This window comes from Natator depressus, chromosome 21 (assembly GCF_965152275.1).
Source record: "Natator depressus isolate rNatDep1 chromosome 21, rNatDep2.hap1, whole genome shotgun sequence".
Classification (NCBI taxonomy): Eukaryota; Metazoa; Chordata; order Testudines; family Cheloniidae; genus Natator; species Natator depressus.
In genome coordinates this window covers 4,545,275-4,563,656 of record NC_134254.1, presented here as the reverse complement: position 1 = coordinate 4,563,656, position 18,382 = coordinate 4,545,275, and the positions used below count along the sequence as shown (strand labels likewise).

The 18,382-nt window shown below is 45.0% G+C and overlaps 1 protein-coding gene across 2 annotated transcripts in view; it reads right to left on the bottom strand.

Annotated features, from left to right (window-relative positions):
• The window catches only part of PLXNA2 (plexin A2), a 312,031-nt gene that overhangs the window by 78,762 nt on the left and 214,887 nt on the right, over positions 1-18,382 (bottom strand). For both annotated transcript variants that reach the window (XM_074936273.1, XM_074936274.1), the window contains exons 9-12: positions 17,827-17,941; positions 7,270-7,470; positions 4,363-4,459; positions 1,982-2,172 (exon numbers count right to left, since the gene is read on the bottom strand). In XM_074936273.1, the coding sequence (XP_074792374.1) occupies positions 1,982-2,172; positions 4,363-4,459; positions 7,270-7,470; positions 17,827-17,941 (604 nt within the window). The remainder of the gene's footprint in view (positions 1-1,981; positions 2,173-4,362; positions 4,460-7,269; positions 7,471-17,826; positions 17,942-18,382) is intronic.

Here is an 18,382-nt window from a genome sequence, read left to right as displayed (position 1 = left end):
TGTAGACAGGCAACTGGTACTTGCCCTGGGGCAGCTTACTCCTAGTTAAAACCAGGCTAAGCTGCACTGTTACAAACGGCTGCTTGTAGCAGCTTGCCTTATTTACATCAAGGGTTTGCACTGATGGCAGTAATGGCCAGAGCAGTAACTTCCCCTTCTAACTTCTATGAGTCTGTGAAAGAGGATCTCACATTTTAATTTGTTAGTAAGCTGAACCCAGCTCTGCAGGCTAAACAGATATGCTTAGCCATCCATTTAATGAGAACATAAGAACATCCACACTGGGTCAGACCCAAGGTCCATCTAGTCCAGTATCCTGTCTTCCAACAGTGGCCAATGCCTGGTGCCCCAGGGGGAATGAACAGAACAGGGAATCATCAAGTGATCCATCCCCTGTCGCCCATTCCCAGCTTCTGGCAAACAGAGGCTAGGGGCACCATCCCTGCCCATCCTGGCTAACAGCCATTGATGGACCGATCCTCCATGAAAGTATCTAGTTCTTTTTCGAACCCTGTTATAGACTTGGCCTTCACAACATCCTCTAGCAAAGAGTTCCACAGGTTGACAGTGCGTTGTGTGAAGACACACTTCCTTTTGTTTGTTTTAAACCTGCTGCCTAGTAATTTCATTTGGCGGCCCCTAGTTCTTCTGTAATGAGAAGGAGTCAATAACACTTCCTTATTTACTTTCTCCACACCCGTCATGATTTTATAGACCTCTATCATATTCCCCCCTTAGTCGTCTCTTTTCCAAGCTGAAAAGTCCCAGTCTTATTAATCTCTCCTCGTACGGAAGCCGTTCCATACCTCTAATCATTTTTGTTGCCCTTTTCTGAACCTTTTCCAATTCCAATGTTTATATATTTTGAGATGGGGTGACCACATCTACACGCAATATTCAAGATGTGGGCGTACCATGGATTTATACACAGGCAATACGATTTCCATTCTAGCCACTGAAATACACAAATATATGGCATTGTTCTATGAAGATCTGTATCAAAATTTAAACCCTGAGGGCTCGAGGCCTGATCCACACACAGAACTTGCACAGCTAGATGTTCTAATGGTCCCCTCTAGCCTTCAACTCTATGATTCTAGGACAATGATTTATTTAAAGTAGTGCAAACCCCCTGTGTGAACAAACTTATTTTGGTGTTAACCGGACTAATATTGGTTTAGCTTAAGGCCACTATGAACAGCTCTCTGCTAAATGGAAAATAAGCCACTCAAACCATAATAATGAATTTGCAGGGTTTAACTAAGCCTATTTAAAAACTGATTCAGGTTAAACTGGTGCAGCTTGTGTGTAGACAAGGCCTGCATTAAATCGGTGCAAGTTTGTGCGCTGAGAAGGCCTGATTGTCCCTTGTGCAGCCATTCTGATTTGGTAACATTTTATGACCACTTTACACGCATTTTGCACAGGGGCAAATGGCAACACATAGTACAGGGCAATGGAGAATTAGACCCTAAATTTGTATTAGAAACCAGCAAAGCAAGAAATCAAAGGCTTCCTAGACTCAACACTCTGATCTGGCCCCAAGAGTTAATAATTCCTCCAGGAGACACCTCATATAGGGTCTTAACTCCCTCGCAAGTGTGTAATCCAGAGAAGTCAATTATAGACTAATTACCTCCCTGGTTTAATTAGTATCCAAGGGGCAGGGCATAGTGGGCACCCCAGTGCTGAGGGCACACCCAGACAATGACAGAGGGAGTGGTCAGCAGCGAGGGTGTAACCCCTGGTCACATGCTAAGGAAGCAACACATTCATTCTGCGGGAAGCACTGGAGCGTGTTATTCATTCTTCTTCAGTGCAGAATGGAGGATATCTTGTATCTGGGCCAGAAGGGACGCAGCCAGGAACAGACACAAATCAATCTGGCATTTCAAGCATGATGAGGTTAAACAGAATGGGCCAGGGACAACAGATAGGCGGACGATAGATAGGCGGATTCGCTGTGGCTGGATTCTCTTACCTCGGTGATGCGGGGATTGGAGCACTTGACGTTCCTGCTGGACCAGTCGAGCCAAGGGTGAATGGGGGAACTGCAGTGCTGCCGGAGGGTGCACTTGGCCTCTCCGCTGCACCAGCCGCATTCAAACTTCTGATCTGCTTTCAGGCACAGGCCGCAGCTCTCCCGCTGGGCTGCGCATTTGTACAGGTGAACTGTGGAGAAGGGAGAGGCGTGGACTGAGCACTGATCTGGAGATTAAATCTTCAGGACCAAAAGAGCTACATCTGCTTATAGCATCGGTAGAGATGAAGACAGCCCACAATCCCCCTTGACTGATGAAGAGAAGAGACAACCTCATCGGGCAGTGGTGGAGATGCTTGAAAAAGATATATGTGTGTGTGTGTGTGGGGGGGAAAATAGGGGCTGAAAGGTTGCTGACTGATATATCTGCCTTGTACCTAAATGGCTGTAAATATTCTGCACAGCTCGTGGGGTACCGTCCCACACATTTGTTTTTGAACTAGCTGATCGGTCCCTGCCTCTCGCTCTCTAACTCAGCTGTTTCTGACTGCCCTGACCACCGCAGATGCCCAGGTGACTAGCACCAGCTGGGACATAAGCAGCACTGTTGCAAAGCTGGACAGCGTAGTTGGAGAACCACAGGGAACGTTTGTCAGGCCCATCAGAGCCACGCACGGTTTTGTTGGCAATGGAGCTCTTAAGCCTTCTCATTCCCACTTATCCTTTTTCCAGATGTTCTTAGACATTATTGCGCCGATGCTTGCTTTGGAAGGCAGCTTTGAAAACTTCTTTGTTTAGTTTACTCCATTGACCTAAACCAAGAAAGAGCTCATTGAAACAATGTCTCCATTTCCAGGGAACTTGGCAGGGTTTCCAACAGGGCTCCAATGTATCAGGTTCCCCCGAAAATTTCAAAGCATTCGAAAGCAAAATATAGCTCCTACGTGGATAAACAGGAACCTGTTAAATTGATGTCCCTGCTTCAGCAAAATGGGACTATTAACAGGTATTCTTTTCAGGGGGCTCATCTACTGCTTTCAGTCTATTTTGCTCTGCAGTACACTAGATTTTGTCACACAGCCATTTATTCTGGTAACAGCTCTATTTTCCTATGGCATTCCTCCTATAGCTGGAAGTATAACAGGTTTCTTTCTTTATCAGGGCTTGGCTGCATCGGCTTCTTTCAGAGCAGGGCAAATGTAGATTTTCTACAGGCCAGATCTTTTAACAGGTCTTTTATAAAAGGAGTGTTGTGGCATCCAGAAGCAAAGTCCACATAATGAAATGCAGTATCCATATGGACTACTGCTACATATAAGAAGTTACTGAGCATATAATAAGAGGCACATACAAAGCGCACACATGAATTTTCACAGGATCGGAGGTTTTAGACCTAATATCCTGGTTAAATCTACTTCCCTAAAATTATCACAGCAATTGCGTTTGAGTGGTGGGCAAGTGATATTCCCATGTACAACTTGTAAAACACTTGGGGATCCTACAGGGTGAAGGATGCTATATAAATACAGAGCTGTAGGGAGGCCCAAGCTTGCTTGGGCCAAAGAGATTGAGCTACCCTTATTTTTAGAGGTGATGCCGCTAGGTTAGGGTTGATATGCCTTGGTAAGTCAGTGTATCAAGAGAAACTTGGACTGCTGCTGCCCATGTTGTGTGGAGAGACAGAGGGGCTTGCAGTCTGTGGGGCTGTCAAACTAGCATATTTCCGGAGAACTAAATATACTTAATTGAAAATAAAATCCAAAGGTGAAGTTGTTGCTGTTGCAGATTTCTAGTCACTTATTATTTACGCTGATTGCAAATTATTCTCTCTCCCTGCACTCCCATGCCTATTAAGTTCATGCACCATTCCCCTTGTTGAACTATGCAGCACTATTGTACAAGTGTGTCCTTCTGGAATTCCCAGATTTCAGTGCCAAACCTGAAAACCTTTGCCACAACCTTGTGGATGCGAGTGCAGGAGGAGGACATGCTGACCTGTGACAGAGGGGTCTGAGGCAGCCGCATGTGGCAGAGATGTCTCTGAGCTGGCTGCTGGTCAATGTGTTTAGTAAAGGCTTCCTTTTTGCAGTGCACAGGCTGCTTTCACTAAGGGCCAATTCTGTAATGCTGAGGGTCTGGGCCATGGCTAACTGTGGGCTAGAAATCTGGGCAGAGTCCACACTGGGATCAGAATGGTGCTGGGTACAACAGTGGTATAACTTGGCTGTGACTAACAGAGTTCTAGCCCAGTCTTCCTGTGAATAGAAATTTCTTTTTCTAGAAATGGGCTTGACCACACACTCCCCCAAGCCCTTATCAGGTCCCCTCCACCTCATGACCCAAGGATAAGACCCTGCAGCAGTAAGCCGAGCACCCATTACCTTTCAAATCCTCTGGGTTGTCAATAATGAAGTTTCCATTCCACACCACAGCAAAATCCACTGCTAAGTTGCTTATGTCCATCCCGTCATAGAGATACTAAGGAACAAGATAAGAAACACGTTTAGGGGATGTGGTCGGGAGGATGCATCAGGAAGAGATACCATGAAGGAAATTTTTTTTTTTTAATAACCATGACAACTTTTTGCTTAAAACACATGTGATGATGTCTGAGTGACCGACAATTCTAACTCTCAGCTCTAGGATCCTGCTTTGAGTCCACATAGTGAGACTCATTTCTCCTTGCCAGGGAAAGATAATTAAAATGAGTTGATGGATCCTGCAAAAGGTAATAGATTAATTATCCCAGACACGCTGGTTTTTCTCATAAATACAGCCCCACTATTTAATGAGACCAGACTGAGGCTCTACACCGTGGCACTTCTGCCCAGGAGACAGATTGGGCCAACTTTCCGTCTAACCACCACACTCCCTCAATGGAATCAGGAATGTACAAATGTGCTGCAAAGATCTGACAACTTACTACAGAAATATTTCAGTCAATGCGCCCTATTCAGGGTGGAGAGGAGCTTTCTAAGTCACCAGCTCAAATCCAGATGAGGGTAGCACGGACTGGAATTCCTGACTCTCTGACGGATGCCCAGGGGCCATACAGATGAGTTTGGAGGTCTCAGACCATTCTCCTAGTGGACACTTCACAAGTGCCATAATCATAATTAGCACATATTGGGCCCTATGGTGGCAGTCTTTGCAGATAAACCAGTGAGTCCAATTATCCAACAAGGAAAATGTGGATGGGACTGTAAAAAGCAAGCATATTAAAGAAACTCCACCAAAACACTTGACTATGTAGTGTTCCCCCCCTCACAGATTATTTATCCACATCTGTTCCACATCAGCCCTCATGCTGTTAAGAATGATGTGACCAGAATGGAATAAGTACAGGACTAGACTCACGAGGTCCAGCGTTCTAATCCCCACTCTGACACTAGATCACTGTGTAGTCTTGGACAAGTCACTTGTCTACACACAGAAGTTGCACTGGTTTAATGTAGATCTACTTATACTGGTTTAGCGTGCCCATATACATTTACCAGTGTGAGCTAAATGATACAAGCCTGGATTAAACAGATATCAAAGTGGCCTCACCCACATAGAGTTGCTCAGGTTTAACTAAATCATTATAAAACCACACCTTTAGTTATATTGGTACAACTCTGTGTGCAGACTAGCCCTTAACTGTCAGCCTCCAGTTTCCCATTTGTATAGAAGGATAATAGGATCTCCCTAAAGCAGGGCTGCTCTGAGTATTTGTTAGGTAATGTTTATAAATCACTTCGGATAGGAAAAGGGCTATTTAGTATTATTACATTTATTATCTACCCTGCTATGGGGCCTACAGAGAGCTAGTGAGGCACAAATATCCAGGGAAATTTAAGACAATTCAGAACCTCATTAATAAGTTCTGAGTATCTGCATGGATTGTTAAAGTAGATCCTGAAGTTCCTGGTTCCACCATCTAGAACCAAGCAACTGTAGCTATCTGTCCATGTACCTTTCTAAAACCCACACTGATACATGACTGGAGATCAGAGACCCAAACTCCTTTACCCGGCCCTTTTTCCATTTGTAGGCTAGTGTCTTCTGCAAACAAACATAGAGGTCCTTCCTCTGCATTTTGGAGAATGGCCTTTGTGAAGAGCTGAGATCTGTATTGTGCTGTGAATGCAGCAGAACCTGTGTTTTGTTCTCTACCATGTGCAAGAAAGACTGCAAGAAGTTAGAGCCTTCCCTCTAAGAAGTACGATGATATTCTCTGTTAATGGCTCCAATGGCATTCGTACAGCTTGAGAAGTTGCTGTAGAATCTCTTGGGCTTTACTTTCATGGGCTGTGCCACACTGTCACAGTGCAGACCAAGCTGCAGTCGTCCCCTGTGCGCACGTCTTTAGTGGTTTATTTAGAGAATTTGTATCACTCTGCAGTGCCACGTCTGCTCCCCTAGCTGAGTCCCACTCCCCTCTTTCCTGGCATCACACATTCCATTAAGCTGCTGAGACCTGGAATTTGACAGCTCTCTGATAAGAGGCCAATAATTCTCTGTCTCTCTCTCTCCTGCGGGAATTAGCTTGCCTTAACACTTTTGTTGTATTCTTCCTCCGACCTGTCCCTGCCCCGCCTTCACTGACCCCCGACAGTCACTGAGAGGAGCTGGCAGATAAAGGAACTTCACCCAGCCAGTATTATAATTAAACACCTCACATGCCTACAGCAGATTCCCATCTGAAATTCAGGATTAGTTTAACACCTGGATTTTTTTTTATTCTTTCTGCCTCCCCATTCCCATTTTCCTTTCATCTTTTCCTCTTCTAGTTAAATTTGCCTTACTCACAGTGTCTCCTCGTTGATGTCAACATTGGGGTGACGGCTGTGTTAGAGCTGGGATGGCTGGTTTAAATAAAATAAAGAGGCATCTCTGATATTGATAAGTGGAAGTATTGCCTAGTGGTTAGAACACAGTGATGGGAGCCGGGAACAACTCCTGATTCTAGGCCCAAGTCTAACACTGACTTCCTCTGTGGCCTTGGGCAAGTTATGTAACCTCACTTAGTTCCCCCATCTGGAAGTAAAGATAACAAAACTTACCTGCCTCACAGCATGTGGAAGGGTTAGTCAATGGTGCAAATTCACCTCAGGAGTAGGCTCTGCAGCTCCCAGATAACCTCATCCATTCAACTCTAAAGCTTCTGCATTCCAGGACTCACTTGCAGCATGGCTGTTGGGCCCCCTTTATCCTGCCCCTCTCCTATCACTGCAGCCGCTCCCCTCTCTCATTCCAACAATTCCTTCCCTTCTCCCACTTCAATCCCCACAGCACCAGCCCCTTACCGAACTGTTCTGGCACTGGACACTGGAGCTGTTGAAGCGCAGAGCTGGCACACGATGAATAACTCCTTGAATGTTGAGGACACATTCATACCCACGCTGGCCAGACTGGGGCTGGGGCAGGTTTCTGGCTTTCAGTGTGATGGGCTTCACCTCCCCCACTGGGATCAGAATCTCTTCTGTGGGAAACAGCTGTGGGCAGTCCTGGGAGGAGAAAACATGGAGACAAAGGTGCTCCAGTTACTAGGGGGCCACTTACCTTTATATAAAGTGAGGTCTGAACACACCTGAACTCTAGGCATTTGGGACATTAACCTGGATCTAGATTGGATGGCTGTTTACCAGGAAGGGCAGCCAAACACCCTGCACTTAGAGTCAGCATGCACCCCAGTGTATTCGATCACAGATAATGCTCTTTGCACTCCTCAATCTGCCCGCAAGACAGAAGATTAAGTGCAGGGAAAAATAACCTTCAGCAATATTTTCTGCACAGGATATTTTCATTGCAGCCACACAAGAGGGGATGTTATTATTCAGGAAGTATATTGAAGCATCATTGTTCCTCCTGGCTTGCTGGGGGTTATGCATTTTATCTCTGGAGACGCAAACCCCAAGAGTACCCCCCACTCCACTCTTCCCCCACAAGCTAGAGGCAATGCATTATCAATTGCTTCAGGTCCCCAATACCATCGAAGCCCGGTTTTACTGGGAGGGGGATTGGATCCTCCTAACTACACACTGAACACTCATTCTAGGCTTCATTTTTAATCAGGTTTCATTCCTGGGATGCACATCAGTGTCTGTTGCTTCAAAAACAGACTGATCGGTGGGATAGGTATAGGATATGCTTCCCTTTTGCGACCAGGTGCCACTTCTTTTTCTGTGTTTTATTTTAGCAAAATTATTTCAATATCCTATTAATTTCACAATCTGCAGCCCCAACCTCACAAACCTATTTCCCTCTTCTCTCTTACCCTACCCCATCATCCAAAACCTCTGGCTAGTCTCCAACTGCCCAGCTGCACCTGTATGCAGAAACAGAGATGAGAGGGAAATGGTTTTCTTGACCCCATGAACATTTTTGAGATTTCAAATATGTTCCCATTCTGCATCTGGACAAAACACAGACCTTTCAAAAGTTTCCACAAAAAACCAGAGAGAGAGGGAGAGATTCACTCCTCCCAATATAGCCTATAGCCTGGTGGTTAAGGCACTGAGCTGGGATGTGGGAAAGCCAGGTCCAAGCCCTAATCACTGGACTAAAGGTTATTCTGGGGCGGGATCTTAATTCTCTCGTTTTGACTAGAAAGCCCATCCTGGGCCCAAGAAACCTTTCCAACCAGAGTTTCATCGACACCAATCCTTACCTGCAAAAAGTTTTTGTTTTGATTAATTGACATTTTCCAGTGAAAACTCCATGTATTGAGAAATTTCCAACTAACTCTCTGCAGAAAGCCAAAGGTGTCACCAGTACTGATCCTCTCTTAGCTCAGTGATGCATGAGTGGGACTTCTGCCACCTGCAACTGGGCCCGGAAGGAAGCTGAAGGGCTGAGGTGCTGCTCCTGTATGTGAAGCCGCACCTTCCGCTCCCATCCATGCTGATGGGAAGACAGAGGTGTCCAAACGCTCAGAGCTTTGGTTAAAATAAGCACCCTGAAGTTTAGGGCTGGGATTTTCACGTAGACCCAAGGAAATTAGCACCCAAATCCCAATGAATTTAAATGGGAGATGGACACTTAACTCCCTTAGGCTCTTCAGAAAATCCCAGACTAGATGCTTCTATGAACTCATCTTGAGTCTGCAAAATTGGATCCCATCTCTAGAAACCGGTACAGACCGGGTAACTGTCCTGAAAGCCCTTCAGCAAATGCTAGCTGTAAAATAGATACCTGATTCAAAAAGGGTCCAATTCTGCAATGCTTCTTCGCATGGCATTCCCGCTGAGCTCAGTGGGTATTCTGCGCGCTGAGAGCTAATGCGTGTAGAATGGGGCCCTCGCTGAGGGGGAAATGAGGAAACAAAATCAGGTTGCTCTATGCATAGCAATCCAAGTTTACACGGGTATGTGAGGGGAGTGAGTGGAAAGGCTGCATGCTTACAGTGGATGCTCCAAAGCTCTCAGCGTACTGTACAGACAGCAAAACTGCCCACAGGTATTTGCAGCTACATCCACAGATCTGTTGCAATCGTTCACTGGAGATATCTCACCATGCCAGATATAAAGCAAAGCTAGCTAAGGGGATGCCAGCTCTCTATAAGGATGATCTTTGATGTCACTGGAAGCCAGGATGCTAACTCCCCTTCTTCCTCGCAATATCCTTTAGGCCTCAGGAACTTAAACCCCTAACTCTTCTGGAAATGGTCCCTTTAGACTTCCTAGAGCTTTTCAGATTAAGCCCGGAAACAGCAAACCTGGCCTGTCATCCTTCAAAATCCTTCTGTTTCATAAAGGGAACCTATGATCCTGACAGGCAGGAGGGAAGGTGTTTCTCTGTGGCGGCTAAGTGATTCAAGCCAACGGACAGCACAAGCATTTCTCGATCCAGGTTCAAGATTCCATTCACCTTCGGGATGGAATCTGGAGCTGTGTCAAGAATAAAACTCTCCTAATCAAATGCAAATGGTCAGAGTGTTACAGATAAAGACCTAAAGCACCATCCTCCTGCCAGGTCAAAGTTACAGCAATTAGAAAGGAAACCAAGAAACCAGAGGGGACTCACAGAGTGGGAAGGGGGCTACTCAGCTGCAGCCCACAAGGTTGGAGAGGGACTACACAGAAATTCCACTGCAGGCCTTTCCTGCTGCAGACTGGAGAAACACACATGGAATTGAAAAGGACAGAGCAGGGAATGGACTCTTTTCACCAAAGGAACCGGCAGCCTGTCTCCTCAAGAGCTAACAGACTATGACAGATTCTGGGGAAGAGCCTAATATGGCCTGGGATTTAGAAATGGGCTCCCACTGTCTTGTATCAAAGAGTAAGGGAAATGGGTTCCTCTCCTGGAATGACAGAGATGAGGACTTCCTAACAGCTACCCAGAGAGTGGGAAATGACCCTGGATGCAGCACCACAAGCCAGGGCCAAACAGAGAGGCAGTCTCCACTGTCATTGAGTTTAATGCCCCACGGTAGGGAGGTAATGAACTCCTTCCTGAGCTGCAAAGGCTTCCAATACTGACCAGAGATCCGGACAATGAGAGGACTCAAATGAAGACAGACTTGAATCCTGGATCATTTCACAATCAAAGTAAGCTTTGGGGGTCCTCAGCTTGAGCCGGGAGAAGTGAAAGTTATTTAATCTTTGAAACGTGCTGGCTTTATGAAGCTGGAAACATTTTATTAAATTTTCCATCAAAAACCAGACAAAAATATTTTCTGGGCATTTGCATTAAATGAGCCAACAAAAAATCAGAATGCCACCAGGTCAAAAATTGTGAGTTTGGGAAAAGTGGCAGGGAAAGGTGATAGCCTCTGTTTAAGCACACGGCTGGGAGTCAAAGAAGTCCTCAGTTCTGTTCCCATCTCCTGTCCCTGCCTGGCCAGAATAGCATTATTTAACATGTGTATTGTGGTAGAACCTGGAGGTCCCTAGTCAGGGACCCGTTGTGCTAGGCGCTGGACATACACACAATGACAAGACAGCCCAGGCCTCAAAGGGCTTCCAATGCAAGTATCTGATGAGAGACAACAGGCGATTACAACAAACAGATGAAAGTAACTAACAAAACTTCACACTTCTGGGCACCTAGAGATTGTAGTTAAATAATTTAAATATGCAGGATATCACTGTACAAACAACATTTAGTAGTAAATATCATTACCCTCATTCTACAGATGGGCAAACAGACTCCATCAGGTGAAGTGATTCACACAAGGGAATATAAAACCAGGATTAAAAGCTACGTCTCTAAATGCCGAGGCAGAATTACCTACAGTATTTACATGCACCCTACTACTGCAATACCTGAGCAACTCTCAATCTTCAAAGTATTTGTCCTCACAACCTCCCTATGAAGCACCGATGGAGGACTGATGCCCAGGAAAACTTAAGTGACTTGTCCTGTGTCACACAGGAAGTCTGTGTCACAGCAGGGCCCTGACCCAATGTGTCCAAGTGCTAGGCTAGTGCTCTAACCATTGGACAACTCTTTCTATCAATTAAACTAACTCAAGAGCTGTCACCACCAGGATCTGGCTCTTTCCATCTATGCAAGTCTCATCAGCAACCATTAGGCAGACTGAATGAATACCCTGCCCAGCTCACAGGTATACTGACAGGATCTCATCTCTCCACTGACTCAGGCATGTTGTAAATGAGAAACAGACGCTGGCCAGTATGGGAGAGCCAGTAGCTTAAGCTACTGCCTCGTAAACTCTTTTTTTAATGGCACTTTTCCCTGTATATTTTTTATTTTATTTCTAACAGGCCTTCCACGGATTAACAGCCAACAGTGATTTTAAACTCCAGCAGAGGGGAAGATGGCCATCCTGGGCGGGGGGGAAAAATGACCATTCCTCTGAAGTAGTGACTTTACAAGCTGGAAGGGAATGCTAACTGTTTTAAGCATCAACTCTGACAAACCTAATACTTGGGTATCACAAGTTCAAATCACAGCAGGGCTGATTCAACATTTATACTGCTAAGAATCATGCTGCAAGGGCTCTCTGAAGAGCTGTAGGCACTCTTAAGAGCTTGTGCAATTGTCTAAGACAGGGCTTTTCCCCAATGTCCTTGAACAAAAGTTCCTTCCTTGTCCTCTCTGTTGTGCATTATTAAGCAGACGCCACCCTCCACCACAGAGATGACTGCATTTCAGTGGGTCTGTATTTAGCTGGAAAGGGGACCAAATACCTAGTCTGGGCCTCTAACTCTTCTAGATCTCTTTGACAAGCCCTGCTTTGGAATCCCTTGTGATGAAAGGTGCTCCGGAACTGTAAAGTATTTATTTTTATTGTTGTTATAAATGTCACAACCCCCCCCCCCCCAACCAAAACAAAACAAACTTTAACTGTGTCGCTGCAGGAGAATCTCAATATTTAGCCCTGAAAAAATGAGTATGTTATGGACCATTATCCTTCTTGGCAACAATCATTCACTAGACAAGCTGAGTGTTGAAGAAATTCTTTTTTCCTATAAAGGAGAAAAAAAACAGAACTCACATTTTTCATTGATATTGGAGAGCTGAAATTGCTGGTAGCAAAAAATTTTCTACCATCATTAGAGGCAAGTAGGACATAATGGATTTTTTCTTTTAGCAAGGGTTTCACTAGAAGAAAAATGTCACATTGCGATACTGGGGAAAATAAAGAGTTAGTCAGATTACGCGTGCACTCTTCTCAGGGGACAAGGGAAAAAGTGCAGCCCCTATATGTTGTTTGACAGCTACAGTGATTGTATTAATAAGGGGACAAAGTTTGGAATGGAGGGATATTTACAGAGATTCCACATTACCAACAGAACAGGCACTTGTGGGGACGACATCGCTGCTGGCCATTTTTACTGAATTTATCAGATTGAAGCTACAAAACCTGCAGGGGCTCGGGAAGGGTGCTGAGTTTGCTCAGAAGTTGCATACATTACTGAAAGCACCATGGGGGCCCCTCCATTCCCTGTTTGTGTCAGTTCCAATCCCAATTCTCTGCTTTGCTTTCAGTTCTTTTTAAAAAATTGTCACGGCAATAATGCACAAGGTCATCTGTGCACACATGCATTTGCATAGCCTATGCACGTGACGGAGCATACAGGTACGTGTCACTGCATTAATGCACCTGCGCATGTGTTTGTGTGCTGTGTATACATGACTGGGTATCCAGGTATGTGTAGCTGTTTTTGTGCAGGTATGTAGATTTATATACAGTGTGTGTGCCTGTCCATATACAGTCTCTCCTAACTTATCCATTATGAGTGAGTTTTTAATCACAATTATTTAGTTTGGGATACACTGCACACTGTATGAATACCTTTTCTATTGTTAATCAACTTCAGATTTTTATCAGTGTTTTCCAGAAATTTCATAAGGAGGGGTGCATGCACGCACATTCGCATGCACATCGCTGCCCTCTACTGGTTGGAATAAAAAAAGCACAACTGGCACAAGCCCTATACAGCTAACGGAGATGGTCCTTTAACTCAAATGGCAGGTGTCCGTGCTGCTGCTGCTGAGTTTTATCACTGCTGCCACTATGAAGTTCTGAGTGTCCCTTGAGTGCTCCATAAAAGAGAGAGAGAGATGCTGTCAGCGGAAGATGCGATTTGTTCCAGAGTCAGTTTACTTTCTTTTCTCATTCATGAGAAGTAAATCCTGTAGTGAGTTAGAGTAGGCATTAGTACCTCCACTCTCCAATGCAAGAGTGACACATATTATTATAGAATGTCCTGCCTGTGAAATAGATACATACACAATTTACAGAGATGATCATATTTTATGCTTCGACCCCCAAAGATCCCAAAGGAACTATTCAAATTCCACACCAATGAAATGCAGCCACCTCTGCTGCTCTTACTCAGGCAAACTACCCTAGAATTTTGGGGCATTTCCCCTGAGTAAGGCACTTATTGAGGGCTTTCCATATGATGAGCATCAACTAATTATGCACAAAAGTTATAAGCATTAACCCATGCTAAAACACTCAGACCTAGATCGTGCTCTCGCTGGTGTAAATCAGGAGCTACTCCACTGATATCAAGGGCATTGCCCCAGATTTAACGGAATGGAAAAGAGAACAGAATTTGGCCCTCAGAAGTCAAGCATGGAAAGAAGAAACCGAACTGACTCCGTGGTAGATTCTCACTGGTAAATTCACTATGACATGACCTTTTGTCCTCTGTTTTGTGTTATATGAATTCAGTTGCAACCTGTGTCTTGGCCTGTATTTTGTAAAGTGTCACATGTATTTACGGCACTGCGATAATTAATAATAAACTAAAAAACAGCAGTTTAGATCAGGTTATGTCTAAGCTGTGCGGGAGTGTAGATACTACACTGACGGAAGGGGTTTTCCTGGTGCTGTCATTAATTCACTTCTCCGAGAGGCAGTAACTCAGGTGACAGAAGAATCCTTCTATTGACCTCGCTGTGTCTACACTGGGGATTGGGTTGACCTAAGTACAGTGCTCAGGCATGAAATGTTTCACAGCCCTGAGTGATGTAGCTAGGTCAACCTTTGTTTCAGGTGTAGACCAGGCCTCAAACTAGGTTTCTGCATTGAATGTATCCCTTTGCAACCCATACCTGAGGTGCAATCCTGCTCCCATTGTAGTCAGCGGCAAAGCTCCCTTGACTTCAATGGGAACTGGATCAAATCCCTGCACTTTATCTTGTTATCCCCTATAGTTTCAGATCGGGCTCTCCCTCCCATCCCGCTATCACTATTTCCTGCGCCCCTGCTCCCAAACAATGACGAGCACTCCAGGTTCCGGCTTATATAAATCTAACGATTGAAAAAAAAAAAGTTACCAATAACCCAGAGTTTCAAAGCTGGGAAGAGTTAATCCTGCTTCATAAGGCTTTTCATTGCTACTCGTTCTTTTTCCTGCGTAATTGCCAAATAGCTTCACCAAACTTCTCTCTCTAGGAGTCAGACCTGATCCAAAGCTCACTGAAGTCAATGGAAAGACTGCCACTGACTTCAGATAAGGCCCCTAGTGTGCTCCTCCAGAGCGAACACATTCCAGCTCTTTGAGCCCACGCATTGAAAGGTCGGGATTTCAGTGTAAAAAAAAAATAAATAAAGGATGCTTCAGCTTTATATTATTTCTTGCAAGGAACTTTAAGCATCCCTGAAAGCACCAACAGGCACCGTCAGTGGTAAAGACATCCCTCTAAAAGCAACAACTCAAACCTAAACCCGAAAGAGTCAGAATGGAAATGAAATTTGGCTCTCTGTAAGCTCTCAGAGCCTGAAACACTCCATCTCCCTGATTCAGCATCTCACACATGGAAATGACATTATCAGCACACAGTGGACATCAAAGAGGGAATGGATCCCACATCCTGGGAAACTAATAGGATTTATTTGGTTCTCTCTCTCCACTGGGATGGGGCATAAGAATGGATTTATGTATCTACATCCCTCTCTGTCTGCATGTTTTATACATTTACACAGACATATTTTATACCCATAATCACCACACACACGCACAAAACCCCAACCTCTTCTCACACATTAAAATCATGTTATAGGTCCGATTTGAGTCTGCAGAAGTGGGGAAATTCAGGCTCAAGGCTCCATCTGTTTTGCCTTGGGGACTGAAGCCATATAAAGTGAGACAGTCAGTGCTATGAAATCCCTCTGCAGTCTCATCTCAGAAAGCCCTTGTTTCTGTGGATGCAGCTGGGCCCCAGGCCTCTGTATTTTCAGCACCTGGAGCAGGGATATTTAACTATGTGACTTGCACTGATAGTGATGAAAGTCATGTGGCTTAAAAAAACCTGCTGAGGAATAAAGTAGTTTGTTGCTTTAATTCTTAGAGAACTGGCCCCCTGGAAACTGTTTTCTAAGGGTTTTGATTGGCTGCAAGGAGATGCTCCACCTGGGATGAAGGGCAGTTTCTGGCAGATGGAAGATGTCATAAATCCGGATCAATCAGCTCTGCTTGGAAAAGTGGCTCTGTATTACTGTAATTGTGGATTCCATGCTTATTGTGGCAATGACTCCAGATCAAATGTGCCTCGTTTATAAGCAATATGATTTTTTAAAGGCTCAGTACCACAAAGTCAGCACGCTGAGTTCTTTCCTTCTCATGCATCATCACCAGCAACAGAGGTTTTGCAGGCCAAATTCCACCCCCCAGTGACAACTGGGCCAACCCAACTGTCTTCAGATTAAGCTATCAGAGACACCTGTGCCAACTACCATCCCCCAAGCAGGCAAGATTGCACAGGTGTAGTTGCTTAACCCAATAATCAGGTCAGAGTAAACGATTCTGTGGATGGTGCAAATGGAGGAATAGCATCCAGATCACTCTCTTGTAGCTTTGTCAGTTCTGCAGGGTGAGCTGCAGGAAGAAGCAGCACAAGATTACTTTAGTCATTACAGCCAGCAGATCTGACTCCTAGCAGGAAGGGAAAAAAAATCACATCACTGGGGAGTAGCAAAAGCAAAGATTCTTCTCCCTCTTGCTCCCTTGAAAGGAAGCTACTTGGTTTTGTACCAGGAGGGTAAAGCTTTCACTTTGTCTCCAGGGTGGGAGTTTCTCCTCCGGCATCTTCACTCTCTGCTGCTTGAAACACTTCTCTGAGGTAAGTGCCTCCTCTTGTCAATTCTTGTAAACGGCTGACAAAGGCGGCAGCACCTGTTCTCAATTACCTTCGCAGGTCTCTTCACCCTCGCTGATCCCCCGCTGATGTACACACACGTGTAACTCGTTTATGTTTCTTACTTTTTGTTACACATCTTTTGGCATCATTTTAACCGGAAAGGCACATGGGTTGCTTTAGTCTCGCATTACTTGTTGATTTAGTGAGCAGCCCAATGAGCTTCTAAAAAGTGATAAAGGGAACTTTCATGGCTCAGTGTTCTGCTCTCTTCCCTCTCACTTCCTGAGCCATTTCATCTTGGTTTTCAGAAGCTCACCCCATTCAAAGCATTTTAGCCTTAGAGGAGCCATAAATCAAGTAAAAGCTGGGAGCCCCAGTGGCCAGACTGACCTCAGGCAAGGCATTTTGTGGCCCTCTGTCCGAAGGACACTCCATAAATGTGCCTGCTGCAGATGTTGTGAAGACACAGATGTAGAAGCAGTAAAGGCATGGACCAAAAGCCTGCCAGAATGGCAGAGATCATCAGGACTGTTATTTCTAAAGGCAGCCACAGCTGTGCTCAGCACCTCCCAAAATAGAAAGAAGATATAATCCTTGCAGAGGAGTTTACAAACTCAGAGCAGACACCATAACGGGCTGTGAAATGTCATTCTTCTGGCTAACAACCTGGCAGTGCATGCGGCGTCTGCAGCGGAAGGAGCTGACAGCTGCTTTGTCCTGATCCCACAGAAGTGGGGCTATTTCTTTGTTTGAGGAGCAGAAACCCCAGATCAAACCATTATCCAGTCAGGCCACAGTCACAAAATTCAGACTTGGAAATGTAGCCTAGTCGATAGGCCACGGGGATTCCTCCTGCCAGCTAGGCAATTGACTTGCTTTGTGATTTTGGAAAAGCCACTGCAGCTCTGTGCGCCCCATATATAAAATGGGGTTAGTGATGCTCACCCACTTTTGAGATCCTTGGATGGATAGTACTAAGTGAGGGCTAATTATTAGTCAGTCTGAATGTAGCTAAACCTCAGAGATGGGATCAACTCAGGCCCATCACTATTGTTAGATGACATTTTCCTGCTTTGTTCTTATTTGCTGCTGCCTCTGCACATCTGGATAACAGCTAAGATCAGACCAAACACAGAGAAAAATGGGACAAGAGCACAGCTCTTTGCCAGAGAAACATGAGAACTTCCTACAAACGTCAGATACACCAACCATATCACCCACTGCTCCACAGAATGGCCGGGTCAGCTCAGAACAGAAAGAGCCCAGTAAGAAAACATTTCCTAACCCAATCCCAATACCTCAGAAACATTGATCCGTCCTTCCTGAAAGGAGCAAGTTGTGGGGTCGTGAGTGCAAAGGTTCCGATATTTGCACCAATGGCAGCGGAAAGCACTGTTCACGCAAGACAGGCACCTGTAGAGCCAGAGACAGAAATAAGGTCTGTGTTACAGAGATGTATATCAGGAAATGAACTCTACATTGGAACAGACCGGACTATCCATTTGAATGTACGCAGGTTTATATATATGAAGATACGTTCCTGGCAGAAAACTAAGACAAACCGCTAAAAAATCAGGGACCTAATAACCTGCAAGCCAAACACGGCCTCAATTATTTGCTCCTATTTCTGCATCCTTCAACAGTTTCATCTGTTTAGACTGGAAGTTCTTTGGAGCAGGCGACAGTGTAATTATGTGTCTGTGAGGAGCCTAGCACACTTTTGGGCACTACAGAGGTAACAGATGATAATGCAATGTTACGTTTAAGAAATCAAGCACTCAAAAGCCCAGGGTTCTGCCCCTCCTGTTCTAAAATACAGCCAGTCTTTACATGACTTACCAACACAAGCTGAAG